The sequence below is a fragment of the Osmia bicornis genome, chromosome 9, assembly GCF_907164935.1.
Source record: "Osmia bicornis bicornis chromosome 9, iOsmBic2.1, whole genome shotgun sequence".
Classification (NCBI taxonomy): Eukaryota; Metazoa; Arthropoda; class Insecta; order Hymenoptera; family Megachilidae; genus Osmia; species Osmia bicornis.
The window spans coordinates 6,408,845-6,422,726 of record NC_060224.1 but is presented as its reverse complement, the minus strand read 5'-3'; the positions used below and the strand labels follow the sequence as shown (position 1 = coordinate 6,422,726).

At 35.5% G+C, this 13,882-nt stretch overlaps 5 protein-coding genes across 5 annotated transcripts; all 5 read right to left on the bottom strand.

The window, feature by feature from the left end:
• Nucleotides 1-291: 291 nt before the first annotated feature.
• Nucleotides 292-1,096, bottom strand: LOC123988116 (putative odorant receptor 85d). Its single transcript, XM_046286978.1, has 2 exons — nucleotides 885-1,096; nucleotides 292-669 (listed from the first exon to the last, which is right to left on the bottom strand). Exons 1-2 carry the CDS (start codon nucleotides 1,005-1,007, stop codon nucleotides 358-360), a joined length of 435 nt encoding a protein of 144 aa, XP_046142934.1. The 5' UTR covers nucleotides 1,008-1,096; the 3' UTR covers nucleotides 292-357.
• LOC114881697 lies at nucleotides 1,051-2,274 on the bottom strand. Its single transcript, XM_046286977.1, has 4 exons — nucleotides 2,106-2,274; nucleotides 1,748-2,000; nucleotides 1,531-1,634; nucleotides 1,051-1,116 (listed from the first exon to the last, which is right to left on the bottom strand). Exons 1-4 carry the CDS (start codon nucleotides 2,259-2,261, stop codon nucleotides 1,090-1,092), a joined length of 540 nt encoding a protein of 179 aa, XP_046142933.1. The 5' UTR covers nucleotides 2,262-2,274; the 3' UTR covers nucleotides 1,051-1,089.
• Nucleotides 2,275-3,206: 932 nt separating this feature from the next.
• Nucleotides 3,207-5,323, bottom strand: LOC114880591 (odorant receptor 30a-like). Its single transcript, XM_029196753.2, has 6 exons — nucleotides 5,126-5,323; nucleotides 4,671-4,923; nucleotides 4,398-4,501; nucleotides 3,942-4,256; nucleotides 3,565-3,840; nucleotides 3,207-3,260 (listed from the first exon to the last, which is right to left on the bottom strand). The coding sequence occupies exons 1-6, from the start codon at nucleotides 5,321-5,323 to the stop codon at nucleotides 3,207-3,209; spliced, it is 1,200 nt and encodes a 399-aa protein (XP_029052586.2).
• A 2,583-nt stretch (nucleotides 5,324-7,906) lies between these two features.
• On the bottom strand, nucleotides 7,907-10,135 carry LOC114880585 (odorant receptor Or2-like). Its single transcript, XM_046287171.1, has 6 exons — nucleotides 9,941-10,135; nucleotides 9,510-9,762; nucleotides 9,257-9,360; nucleotides 8,576-8,890; nucleotides 8,133-8,408; nucleotides 7,907-8,031 (listed from the first exon to the last, which is right to left on the bottom strand). The coding sequence occupies exons 1-6, from the start codon at nucleotides 10,133-10,135 to the stop codon at nucleotides 7,963-7,965; spliced, it is 1,212 nt and encodes a 403-aa protein (XP_046143127.1). The 3' UTR covers nucleotides 7,907-7,962.
• A 782-nt stretch (nucleotides 10,136-10,917) lies between these two features.
• Nucleotides 10,918-13,011, bottom strand: LOC114880586 (odorant receptor 4-like). The gene is made up of 6 exons (XM_029196744.2): nucleotides 12,813-13,011; nucleotides 12,559-12,662; nucleotides 11,929-12,243; nucleotides 11,796-11,879; nucleotides 11,071-11,346; nucleotides 10,918-10,986 (listed from the first exon to the last, which is right to left on the bottom strand). The coding sequence occupies exons 1-6, from the start codon at nucleotides 13,009-13,011 to the stop codon at nucleotides 10,918-10,920; spliced, it is 1,047 nt and encodes a 348-aa protein (XP_029052577.2).
• Between the last annotated feature and the right edge of the window lie 871 nt (nucleotides 13,012-13,882).

The following is a 13,882-nucleotide window of genomic DNA, read 5'->3' as shown; positions in this document are numbered from 1 at the left end:
TTTCGCGCAACATGTTCAAAAGAAGAAAGACAATAGTGCTGTTCGCAAAGCAAAGTGATTAATTTCATTTTTGTAATTTTCGAGAATTTTAGTATGAAAGCACTTAATTGCTGCTTAACTTTTTATACTTTATCAATTTCTCTATTCTTCATTTTTGGAGTTAATAGAATCCACAAGTGGGTGGCACAATTATAAAAATGTCTTGAAATTAAATAAATAAATCATCTTATTTACACAACTGTATATGTACACCGCAAGTTTCATTACGCACTCACTAAATCAGGAGCTGAGTGTCTTAGAAGTGTGAAATAGGACATTGCTGTGCTGAGAACCTGAAACGCAAAACGTTGAATTTTGTTAATATGTAGTGCTCTTCGATAATTGTGTATTTACCGCTGTACAAGTTTCCAAAGAGACGGGGAAGAATCCACCAGCGGTTAAGCAGCAAGATTTTTTGGATCTTATGATAATCATTAGCACATCGTTTCGCAAAGCTCTGCCAACTTTATTCATGGAGAAGATGTGCCAAGGCCCTGAAAACGCTGCTTGACCAACGTTCACACTTTCACGTATCAAACCATCCGAACAGAACGTGGACATTAAAAGTTGAGAATAAATGGCCATCATGCCTAGTATCAAACTTACGCGTCTTGCTGGTGGTGAATTTAGCTGGAATCATGTTAATCAAATGACACTTGAAGACTAAAATTACTTCTATATGATAAATTGAATTTTTTAATAAGCTTCTTCAGTTAAGAAAAAAAAAAAAAAATTACGTATTATTGGTTTCTGAATTGGGAATATTGAAATTTTATGAATTATAACACTGGCTTATAAAAATGATAAAAATAGAATATTTTTCAAAAACATTGCAATGTACGAACCAAAAATACTTGAAATCCCTGCAAGCACAGTAACACGGCTAAAAACAACACTCCGCTTAGCACGATCAAAGTAAACACGTTCTCAAGTTTTCTGCAATAATTAATCAGCGACTGATGATGCATAACGCAGCTCTTCAATTTCACCCGATACTTGATCGCGTTTTTCAACAGGCACGCATCCAAATCTTGACCGTCTATCTGCTTCTCAATTATGTTGCTCAAACTCGTCAGCCTATGTTGCAGTATGCGAAATTGGCTGGTTATGTTCAGGCATACGAGGCATAAAAAATTGTCGAAGCAAAGGTAGCTTATTGCAACGTGATACACGCAAAGCATCTGTGCAAACACGTTTCAATTTTAATTTGCTAATTGTCGAAATATAATATTTAATCCGATGAAATTTTAACTAATACACAATAAAAACTCTTAGAGTAATTCTATTAAATTCTTGTATAAGTTACCAATTTCAATTTCAACTCATATTTCATGATAATTTCAATGTCAATTTATATTTCATAATAATTTAATATTATAAAAATTTGCTATTTTGTTTCAGTTGATTCACGAGTGAAAACGTAAGAAGGTTTCTTCACTGAAATACACCGGAAATGCAGCACGCGAAAAATGTATAAAAATATGTACTTACCTGTATAGTGAAACACACTTCGAAGTAAGGCGATATTGAAGTGGGAAAGTCAATCCACAAGTTAAATGGTAAGAGCCTTTCGGATTCGTCCTTTCCAATATTTTCTAAAATATACAGAAAAAAAAAGAAACGTTAGACAAGAATAAGTATAGTATAATATTTAGTAATTGAAAATGAAACAAAAAAGGCGTGTAAGTTCCACAAGAAATGAACTCACCTAAGATAGGCGTGAGAGCATAACCAGCGCAAGTACCTTGTACACAAAACGTAATGAAAAAGATGAACGTGTCGCACAATCTTTTGCAATCCATTAAAATTTTCTGCTCTTGACGATCGTTTCCTGGACTTATGAAGTTCCGTTCCGCAGACATAACTAAATCGTAGAACTTCTGTCTGTGTACGTACAAAAGTACTACCTTGAAGAAACCGACTAGCAAGTACAGAATGTTGCACAATATGTAGACGCAATCCTAAAATCGTTCAATGATAAATTAGAAACCTAAATTGTGAACACGAGATGAATAAGATTTTTATACAAAAACAGACAAAATCAATTAAATTCATTATATACTCACATTAAAGTTGCCCCACGAGAAATACAGATCTCTTACCCCGATACAGGTGGCAGTAAGCAATGCGAAAAGTGTATAAATCAAAGCAAAATTCCGACGCAACTTTTCGGCTTTATTAGTCGCTATCCATAGTCCAATTACTTTCATTAGGAAGCACATCCAAATAATGGAGCGATCTTTACTGTGCACCAAACGCATCGTGAACATCGAATAGCTCAAGATACGACTGTTCGACTCTCCCAGAAATTTAAAGATCGATTTTTAAACACGAAACGTCAAGCAGGATATCTAACAGGAGCTGTCACTCTTTCTTCGTACTTACACTTCACGCGTTCTCTTTCATATGAATCAAAAACTACCAATTAAGAGTGTATTATTCATGACTCCAATGATAGGGATCGAATCATCCTCGTGACAACAAAGAATATACGCTAACCGTGACAGTACGTGAAATTGAAAGTGAAGTACAGTATTATTTCCTACGATCAAATAAAAATGTATCATTCTTTGATACTTCTTAACAGTGAAAAGTCTGAAGAGTATGAAGTTCCTCGTTTTCCACTGGATTGAAAGTAAGACTGAATTAGAATTCGAAGTAAGTTTCTGTAGATTGGAAAATTTTAGTGATTGATCATATTTTAAGAAATTCTTTCTACTAAATCAATATCACTTCTTACTGAAAACACAAATGAAAATTAATAATTTTTTGGAAATTTTATAAATAAAAATTGTAACACATACCCAACATCTCCTAAGTGATGAATGAAATTGGCCACCCCCCAAATTTATCGTATGTTCATCTAACTTTATTGTAATAAAAATAAAATCCAATTATAAATGATTCAGTGGTAGGTAGCTTTACAAAAAACACATACCAGTACATTTCAAGCTTCATATCCTATTCAAATTGAATTAGAATCAGTATATCAATTGCACAAAACATTAAATTATAAACATTTATTTAACAATATCATATCCTACTGATGCGTGGCACAAATCACAATACAGTACCTACATTAAAATATATAAGTTCAATTATTAAAAGGCATCATTTACACGATGCACAGGCATATAAAAATATTTTATGTATTACTAGTTATGTGTTCATGTGGTTGTTTCCTTTATCAAAGTAAAGTAGGAAAGTGTGGTACTTATTATCTGTAAGAAAAAATGTTAACCTTGTAATTTAGAAAACTGCTTTGGCAATCATTAATTATATCGTCAGTGAACTTAAATGGTATTCTTGAAAATACGGAAGGAAAGGATATTTAAAACCGTTGTATATAGGATGACACACAATAATTGCGATTATTCAAAACACCATCGTTCCATTATTGAATTTAAATTCTCTACTTGAGGACTTCAACAATTTTCTTCCATTTGTTGTACCCAACATTATATTCAAAGTGTCAAATTTCTTTATAGAAATATAAGACAAAACTAAATGAAATATACCACTTACCGCGGTAGTAGTTTCCATGGTCACAGGGAAGAATCCAGCAGCAGTTAGGCAACATGGTCGTAATGATCTCAACATGATTATTCGTATGTTTTCCCGCAAAGATTTTCCAACTTTGTTCATTGGCAAAGTGGTCCATAATCCAGAGTAAGTAGCCATAACAATTTTCTCGCTTTCCTCTACCAAGCCGTGGCAACTGTACGTAAACATAACGACAGGTATGAACGTTCCCATCAAATTAAGAATGGCGCTGACTACTTGCACAACGGATATGTCTGCCTGAAAATAAATAGCACAAAATATTCGATACACTGATGTTTGTAAATTCTAAGGTAAAATTATGCGACGCCACATTATTATTCCTTTTCTGCTAGACGTACCAAAAGTATTTCGTAAAAGTCGAAGCTAAATAATATACTACAAAACAACAGATGCGCGGCAATCATTATAGTATATACATTTTCAAGCTTAGCACAGTAATCGATAAGTAATTGATGCTGATGAACGCAGCATCTCAGCTCGTCGTTACAATGGTGGGTGTATTCGACGATATCCATCTTTTCGTTAACAAAATCCCAAAGTGATAGCAATCTGTGTTGCAATATGCGAAATTGGCAGGCCGTGTGCATATTCAGGATGCACAAGCAAGCGTCCGTAGAAATGTACCCAATGGCAATTAAGTTCGCACAGAGCAACTTAATTAACAATAAATTGATAAAAATTATTATTAACCTGATATTCGTTAACACGTTGAATACCTTTCAGTCTAAACATTTCAGTTGCTACTTCGTGTATCAATTGCAATTGATCAATGCAAATATTGCAAATTACCATACCTGATAAGCAAACATTAGTTGGTAGTAGGGTGTTTCAGTTAAATGCAAATCGACATACATAGTGAACGGAAGTGTTCTTTCCGATTCATTCGTTCCAATAGTCCCTATGAAACAGACAAAAAAATATTTCATTAAATTATGTCAAAATCTACATAAATAATATGAAAAACTTCCGATGGAAACAAAAAAGATCAAATTAGATCGGATTACTTATTATCCGAGAAAAAGAATTGTAATAACAAATTATTATTTTTCGTGATACAATTTACTCACGAGCAAACGGCAATACTCCATAGCTGACTGTGCAACCTGTAACTAAAGCGTATATGAAGATCATCCACAATGTACACTTAAAACGACACTCAGTAACGTAGACCAGCTCCTGCGAATCATAATTGCAATGCCAGAAATTTCGTTTTGCGTACAAAATAATTTCTACAAAATTCTTTCTATGATAGTTTATCAACGTCAGCTTGCATATCGCCAAAATTGTACAAGCCACGTTAATGCCTACAAACACGCACTGCTGTAATCAAAACGTTTAATAATCAAGAAATTTTCTCCAGTATTGATAATAATTAAAATGAAATAATCTTTTAAAAATATCCTAGACCAGAGGAATAATGTACATCCAACAATTTCTAAATTGTTTTGAAGAATTTGCAACGTGCTTGGAGTGTGATTGCCAGAAATAAATAAAAATTTCAGTTGTATTTATTAATACATACGTTTATATCACCCCAGGAGTGATACAAATCAGCCATGTTTACGGATGTGCTAATAATATACGACGAAGCAATAAAGAGCAACCAGAGTCTTCTACAACGTTCTTCGACATTATTATTCGTAAGCCAAGTCGCTGCAAATTTCAATAAAATCCCAGTTGCTTGGATAGAAAGATCTTCGGTCGTTGTTTCCTCCTCCATGGTCTCTTTCAAATAACTCACCTCGCCTTCACATTTCCTTCGCATCCTACCCATTTTGAATGTAAAATATTAATCAGGAATTGGAGTGACATGACACGGCTGTATGTCCATGTCCATTGAATGGCACGAGTCACTAATTATCGTACCTTTAGACATGGCGTTCGACCAATCAATTATAAATCCATCGAAAACTGTACGGTTGTCACGATTGTCTAGTATAAAGGTTCTTTTTTATGAACCCTAGCTGATCGGTATTAAAATGTCAGTTCTAGTGATTGCACAGTGACACAGACACATACAATGCGTCGAAGTTACTTAAGCTGTCACAGGCTGGTTACAATCATTTGAAAAACTCAGCAGGATGTTTCCCGACTAAAGTGGAAAGGATTCGCAAGTGTGAAGGAAGCAAACAAAAAGTGGACAATTTAATACAGATTTTCTATACGTAAGTTTTGAGTGAATAATTTTTATAATGTATACATTTTTATGAACATCTGGCAAAGCTTTCGATATAAATCTTCGTTTAGTTTAGTTTGTGATTGATATGATTAAAACTACGTTTTAAGTGAATAGTTCTGCACAACATTTTTATGTTAAAAATATAAGAGATCCCCCCGAGCGGGTTCCCACCTTGGCGAAGCCCGGCGTAGGTGCCAACCGATTGGGTCAATCTCAAAAGGGATGGCGCAGGCGTTCGGGCGGGTGAATGGGGCTTAAGGCCGCACGCGGGCCCATCCGCTGGGGTGGACCCGCGTGCGGGCGACTAACAAGAAAGGGTTTTTAGGTGTCCGCCTCCGATTGTTTTAATTTTTGGATATGTTTTAAAGGACCGAAAAATAAGGCATACGTATTTTTTTATTTTTGCCCGTTTTCATATTTAGGGGGTGAAACGACCCCATAAAGTTTCGGCTACAATAGGCTATCTCGGAAACTATCATAGATAGAAGAAAACTTTCGAAGAAAAAGTTTCATGGTTTTTTATGGACATATAACAGCTGGTCATAAATTTTGTAAAAAATAATTTGTTTATAACAAAAAATTTGTTTCTAACACTATTTTAAAAGTAATCACAATTTACATAGTAACAAAAAAGAACATGCTACGTTACATTTTACATCGATTTACTCACAAAGGATGGGTGTGATCACGTAACTGAATAACACGAATACTGGAATGGTAAGTACAAAGTAGATAAAAAATTTACAGAGCCCTTGACACTGGGCGAAATATAACTGCTCCTGAGTATCGTAGTTGTAATGCCAGAAATGCTTTTCCGCATAGGCAACCACGTCTGCCAGTTCAAATCTCCGAATTCGTAACACGGTCACTTTGGATAATGCTAAAGTAACACACAGTACGTTGCAGAAACATTGCTGCTTTACGTTACATAGAGGTTTATACTTTCATGGGGGTTGAATAACAAAGTCTTTGGTAAGTGATTTTCATTTCACAAATCAGAAGATATAGTGTAAGGTGTTCATGTGAATATTTCCGATGAGACAAAGTAACCAATGTGACAGCAAATTGTAATTATTAAATACAATAAGGGATGAAAATTAGGATAAAGACATTGACTGCTATGCCCATGAACAAAGGAGAAACACTCTTTCTCTATCCTCTCTTTCTCTTCCTTCTCTGAATGCCTTTTTAACGAAGAGGATGGCCGAGTGCAGGAGAGTCTTGGTTAAACGTCGAGAGAGTCAGCATCGAAATAACCCAACAGTACAGAACGGAGTTGATTGAGTCAATTTTAAACTCTACCTTTCCCACAAAAGACATATTTTTTATGTCATTTGTAGGTAAGTGAACATTTTTTTATATATAAGCTTCAGTGGGCATATAGCGGTATTTTTACCAACGTTCTGGATGAATAGTATGTAAATTACTGAATCATTCGTACCTGGTAACGTATAACGAAGGTGATACAAAAGTTTCTATATATTTTTTTTTTAACGAAAATTGAAATTTACTGTACCTGGAAGGCGAATAATAGTTCGAAGTAAGGTGATTCGGATGTAGGCCGATCAACCCGTATCACTACGGGAAGTACTCTCTTTGATCTATTTCCTCCAATATTTGCTACATGACATACAAACAACGATTTGTGTTAAGCAATACCCGTAACATTAATTGCTATATAAATCGCAGATTACAATTCGATGATAATAATAGTAGTATTATACATTCACTGCATCTAGGAACAATACGGGGAGGATCGAACTGTTAATTAGGCAGGTGTTCGAAAACAATACCTATTAGTGTCGTACACATCAAGTGCAGACGTTCTTGCACCTGATCAGTACTTCGTAACGCATCAAACTGTCCAGTCTAAAAACCAATCGCAAACCAAAGGTGATTAGGTGACGTAGAAATTAAGGTGACGGCAAAGTACAAGCATAAACTGGCATAAAGGAAGCTGGTACATGATTTATTATTTTCCTCTACCTGGGTAGAAAACGAAAATTTTTCCTACTCCTTGTAACGTGCACATTATATGTATATATTACTGTACATAAAAAGTGAAGAACATATATTGTGTATGACAGTTTTAGTACATTAAAAAATATTCTCAAATTATCTTCCTTCACTTTTATATATTTCTACGGTCGCTGTTAATACATATTAATCTGTTTTGTATACTATTCGCCCTCGGTTCTCGTCAAAGACTCCCTCATCAGGGTAAAATAGGAAAATGTAGAACTTAAAAGCTGTGAACAGAAAGTTCCAATTTTATTAATTCTGTCGTAGCGATTCAGAAGAATAGTACAATTCACAAAGCTAAATAGAGAAATGTAGACAAGCTTCCTACCGAGGTGAAAGTCTCCAAAGACACGGGAAAAAATCCACCAGCAGTCAGGCAGCACGGTTTCAACGATCTTATCATAATGAATCTTATATCCGATCGTAACGATCTGCCAGCTTTGTACATTGGCAAAGTGCTCCACGAACCTGAATATATCGTTCTAGTAACGTTGGTACTTTCTTCCATTATAAAGTGACAAGTGTACGTAAAGATAAAAAGGTGAATTAGGCTGCCAGTTACGTGGAATATGAAAATCAGACGCATCGACGGATTTGTGTCTGCCTATACATACAATATCCGACAGTATATTTCTATAGCGTCAACAATAACAAATTGCCGTAAAGCTTAAAAGCAAACCATAAAGGGCGTTCATACATATTTGATAGTACCCCATCCTCCTCTAAAGACGAACGTTCATTATTGAAAGCCTCGTAACGCTTAATACGTACCACGAGTATTTCATAGCAGTCCAAACCCATTAACAGGCTTAGAAATGCCATGTGCACAAAAATCGACATGGTATACACTTGTTCCAGCTTCACGCAGAACTCAATAAGTAACTGATGATGTTGTACACACTTCTTCAGAGCTGCATAACAATGATCGGTGTATATGAATGCATCCATTTCTTTGCCTTCAACGTTCCAGAAATTCAACATTCTGTATTGTAGTATACGAAATTGACCCATCACGTGCAAATTAAAGACGCATAAAAACACTTCGGGGCAAACGTACGCGATGCCAATTAAGAATACGCATATCACCTGAACGAATACTTTATTAAATCAATGGTATAGTAGTCGCAGAAACATAGAGTGATCAATAAGTGTTTAAGCCTACACAGATAGATTCAAAGAATCCGCATCAATGAGAATTCTTCCCAGCATGCCTTGTAAGCACTACAAAAAAATCTAATTTGTCCGCCATTTGAGTGAACACACCTTTGGAAACTTTTCCAATTAGCAGAAATTTTTAATGTTGGTCACTTATCTTTAACATTTTAATGTTTGACGTGTTAAATGGAAACGAACAATGTGTCAATTTACAAATTAATTAGATTAACGATCACGCTATATTTCTACGAGAACTATAATCATACGTATTTGTTTTAAAAGGAAAATTAACATCACCTCAAAAGTAAACATTAATTCATAGTACGGTGTCTCGGATAAAGGCCAGTCAACCCACATCTTGAATGGAAGTACCCTGTCTGATTTATTTCGTCCAAGGTTTTCTGGAATATACACCAGTAGCAACTTATATATGTATATTTGTTTACAGTTACAACCACAATAGTTACTAATCAAAAAATTGAGAACACACCTGGAAGTAGATCAAAGTATCATTCTCGTATTATGATCATATTTAATTTAATTTACTTACCAATAAGAGGCGTGATCACATATCCGGCCAAAGTAACTGGCTGAACAGCGAATGCGAACAACACAAACCTTGTGCAATATTTTACAGATATGGAAAAGATCAGTCGTTCCTCGGAATTGTAATTATCATGCCAGAAGTGCCGTTGGGCATAGAAAAAAGCGTCAGCTAATTCAGCTCTATTAGAATTTAGGATCAGCATCTTAATTATTGTCATAAAGATACATATCGTGTTCAGTATCAGGAACATGCAGTGCTGAAAACTCAATACATTCGTTGATGAGAAAATTTTTCATTAAATACTGCAACAAAACCAGCTTCACAGATTTTTTATCAACAGAATTTCAAAATGACTGTTTAAAAAGTTATCACTTGATACAGTGTTAAATAAAAACATTTTTCCTAACAACTCAATCAAGCTGATTGACACTTACAGTTGCATCGTTCCACGTGTGGTAAATATCTACCACGTTCACGTATATCCCATATAGAAGTGCGACGGCGATGTACGACATGGATATCTTCCTTTGCCGTTCTTCAGTCACATTTCGTGGTAGCCATATTCCTGTGTACTTTGTTATATATATCGCTGAAGCAATGGAAAAATCCGTGTACGATGTGGTGTCCATGGTGCTCGTCGATGAACTGACTCATTGCTTTTTCACGTACAACGTAGCTATTGCAACAACATCAAAGACGTCACATAGATATTCAATGACATGGCACCACTGTAATTAAAAAGGCACGTTCATATTGTAGTACAAAGATTTTTCCCTTCTCATATGCACTTTCTGTCATAAAACATAGGTGTGCGTTCATAGGAATGACAGTAGATAAATCGAACCATAAATTATGCAAGAGTCGATGAAACCCTCTTATTATCGTGGCACGCTTTCAATGCAGGAAATCCTTCTGAAATTTGATCAGTGGTTTGCAAAGTACAATAGTAAAGTGTGCAGCTACAAAGATAATTGTGCAATAAGGATGTATATTTGTTAGATTCAATTCGCGAAGTGTACGCAATATGCAATAAACAAGTGTTTATGTAAACTGTTAGCACAAGCCGTGGTGGTTGAAGCGACGACAAGGTGTGATGTTCAACCTTGAACGGGGGATAACAAGATACACTTGCTCAAAATATTTCGGTGTATGTTAGTTGTTTTTTAAATACAAGTAGTAGGCAGATCAAGGCTTTTATACGAATTTTGCCCTTCAGGATGCGCGACCATTATTCTTTGTTATCACAGCAGGAGAAAAATTATTTCATGCTATTCATATTCTGAACACTATATTTTGCTGTACAGAGCAATGCAAAATGTACATTAAGCGCGATATATTTTACAGATTAAAAACTATTCACATGTTCTTCTACAAATTTGTATGTTTTTTACACCGCATTTAATGTATATTACTACTCCCCATCGGATCTCATGAACGATTGCCTCATCAGAGTAAAGTAAGAGAATGTAGAACTTAAAAGCTGTAAACAAAAAATGGCAACTTTGTTATTTCGATTAGTATACCTGCAAAGCTAAATAGACGGATTTATATAAAAAGAAATTACCGAGGTAAAAGTTTCTAAAGTCAGAGGGAAAAATCCGGCAGCAGTCAGACAGCACGGTTTTAATGATCTAATCATAATGAATTTCATGGCCGATCGAAATGATCTGCCAACATCATTCATCGGCAAAGTGCTCCAAGATCCTGAATACATCGTGGTAATAATATTCGTGCTTTCCTCCATCATAAAATGGCAAGTATATGTAATCATTAACAGCTGACCCAGGCTTCCAACTCCGTGAAACAAGAAAATAACACGCAAAGAAGGACTCGTATTTGCCTGTGCACACATTCAACGGTATATTTCACTACCAATAACAATAAGAAGTTTCTGTTAAGCTTAAAAGCAATCCATAAACAACGTCCGTAGATTTTCGCTATTTCAATACCATACCATTTCCTTGTAAGGACGGACGTTATTTTTGAAGTGTTCCTTAAAAATTACTACTTTAAAACAAAACAACAATATTTATCACTGCTATGTATTAAAAAGAAGCTTGGTCACAACGATTTTATTCTAAATAATTTCAATCATTCGACGTAATATTGCACCAAAGGCAGAGAAGTAATAAATTAGAACATGTAGCACGGGTGGTATGACCGGTTTTGATTTTTGATTATCACACAAGACATGTTCCGTTCACTATCGAAAATGATTAGTGATAAACAGCTCTGCCCCCACATTTTGTTCCACCCAACTCCATGTTCATATATGTTATAACAACTTACATTACAAGGTGTTTTACCAAAAACGGTAGTTCTCACTGAGACAGTCAACGTACTATCTACATATTTGTTTGAACACCTAGGTACCTGTAATGTCATCAAGCATGCTAAAGCACATATATTTATAAATACGTACCACGACTATTTCGTAGGCATCGAAACACAGCAACAGACTTAAAACTACCATGTGCGTAAAGATCGGCATGGTGTATACTTGTTCGAGCTTCTTGCAGAACTCAATAAGCAACTGATGATGTTTTATACACTTCTTGAGAGCTGCATAACAATGATCGGTGTACGTGTCTGCGTTCATCCCTTTGCTTTCGACGTTCCAGAAATTTAACATTCTGTGTTGTAGTATGCGAAACTGACCCATCACGTGCAGATTAAACACGCATAAAAACATTTCGGGGCAAATGTACGCGGCGCCAATTAAGTATACGCTAATCGCCTGAACCAATACTAAATATATTAAATCAGTGATATAGTAGACGCAGAAACATAGGGTGATCATTGAAGATGTGAGCCCACCTTCTTTTCACCGAGACCATTAACATTTAAAAAAGACGTACTATCTACTATAAAAGGCTACTATAAAATATGCATTTTCGAAAACATTTTCTGATTTGATTGAATTAGTGATGCTTGCCACCGATGATGAGCAAAGCATATGTTAATTGAGAGATTAATTAGACTAACGACTACGCTATATTTCTGCAATACCTATGATCATACATTTTTAGTTTAACAGCAAAAGTAACGTTACCTGACTGGCGAAAGCTAGTTCGAAATAAGGTGTCTCTGTTAAGGGCAGGTCGACCCACATCTTGAATGGAAGTACTCTGTCTGATTTATTTCTTCCAATGTTTTCTGAAATATGTATGCATCAGCGGCAACTTAGAATTTTTTTACAGTTGCAGTCACAATAAATAGGTACTTATTAAGAAATGGAAAATGCACCGGGAATAATGGCAAAGTTTTATTCTCGGATTAGGATCATGTTTGGTTTAATTCACTTACCAACAATAGGTGTTATTACGTATCCGGATAGGGCAATTTGAAGAGAACCGATTGCAAAGACCACGTATAGTGTACAGTATTTCACAGATATTGAAAAGATAAGTCGTTCCTCGGAATTATAGTTGCCATGCCAAAAGTGTTGTTGGGCGCAGAAAAGGGCGTCTGCGAAACTAGCTCTCTTAGAATTTAGGATGATCATCTTGATTATTGTCGTAACCATGCAAGTAACGTTCAGTATCAGAAACGTACAGTGCTGAAAATCCAATACATCCACAATACTTCAGAAAATTTTTCATCAAATGCTAAGGAAACCATAGCTTCATAAATATTTCATCCCTGGAATTTTGATACAGATCCTCAAAAAATGATCACTTCGTGTCATGTCAAAGTGAAGGAACTTTGCTAATGAGTTTCATTAATGCTTGTTTAGGTATTTACACATGATTGGACCATCTGATTGACACGCTCACTTACACTTGGATCGCCCCATGTGTGGTATGTATCTACAGTATTTATGCATGTACCATACACAAGTGCCAAGGACGTATACATAATTGATAGCTTCCTTTGCAGTTCTTCTGCCGCATTTCGTGGCACCCATATCCCTGTGTACTTTGTTAAATATGTGGCGAAAGAGATGGAAAAATCGGTGTACGATCTGGTGTCCATGGTGGTTATCGGAAAACTGACATCTTGGCTTTTGCTGCACGTACAGTATAGTTGTTGTAACAACATCAAAGACGTCACAAAGATATTCAGTGACATGACACCACTGTAATTAACAGATCACGTCCATAATCTGGTACAAAGATTTTTCCCCTTCTCATTCGCATTCTCGATCATAAAACATAGGGTTGTGGTTATAGGAACGACAGCGGACAGATCGTGCAGTGGCTCTCTTCGAATGCAGACGCTAGATCTTAAATTTCATCGGTGCTTTGCAAAATATTAAAATGTTCACTATTAAAGATAATTGTGCAATAAAGTTGTTCGTTTGTAACGTTCAGTTCACGAGGTATACGAAATGGAAAAGGGGATTTATATTAATTTTTAGCACGAGATGAAGTGTA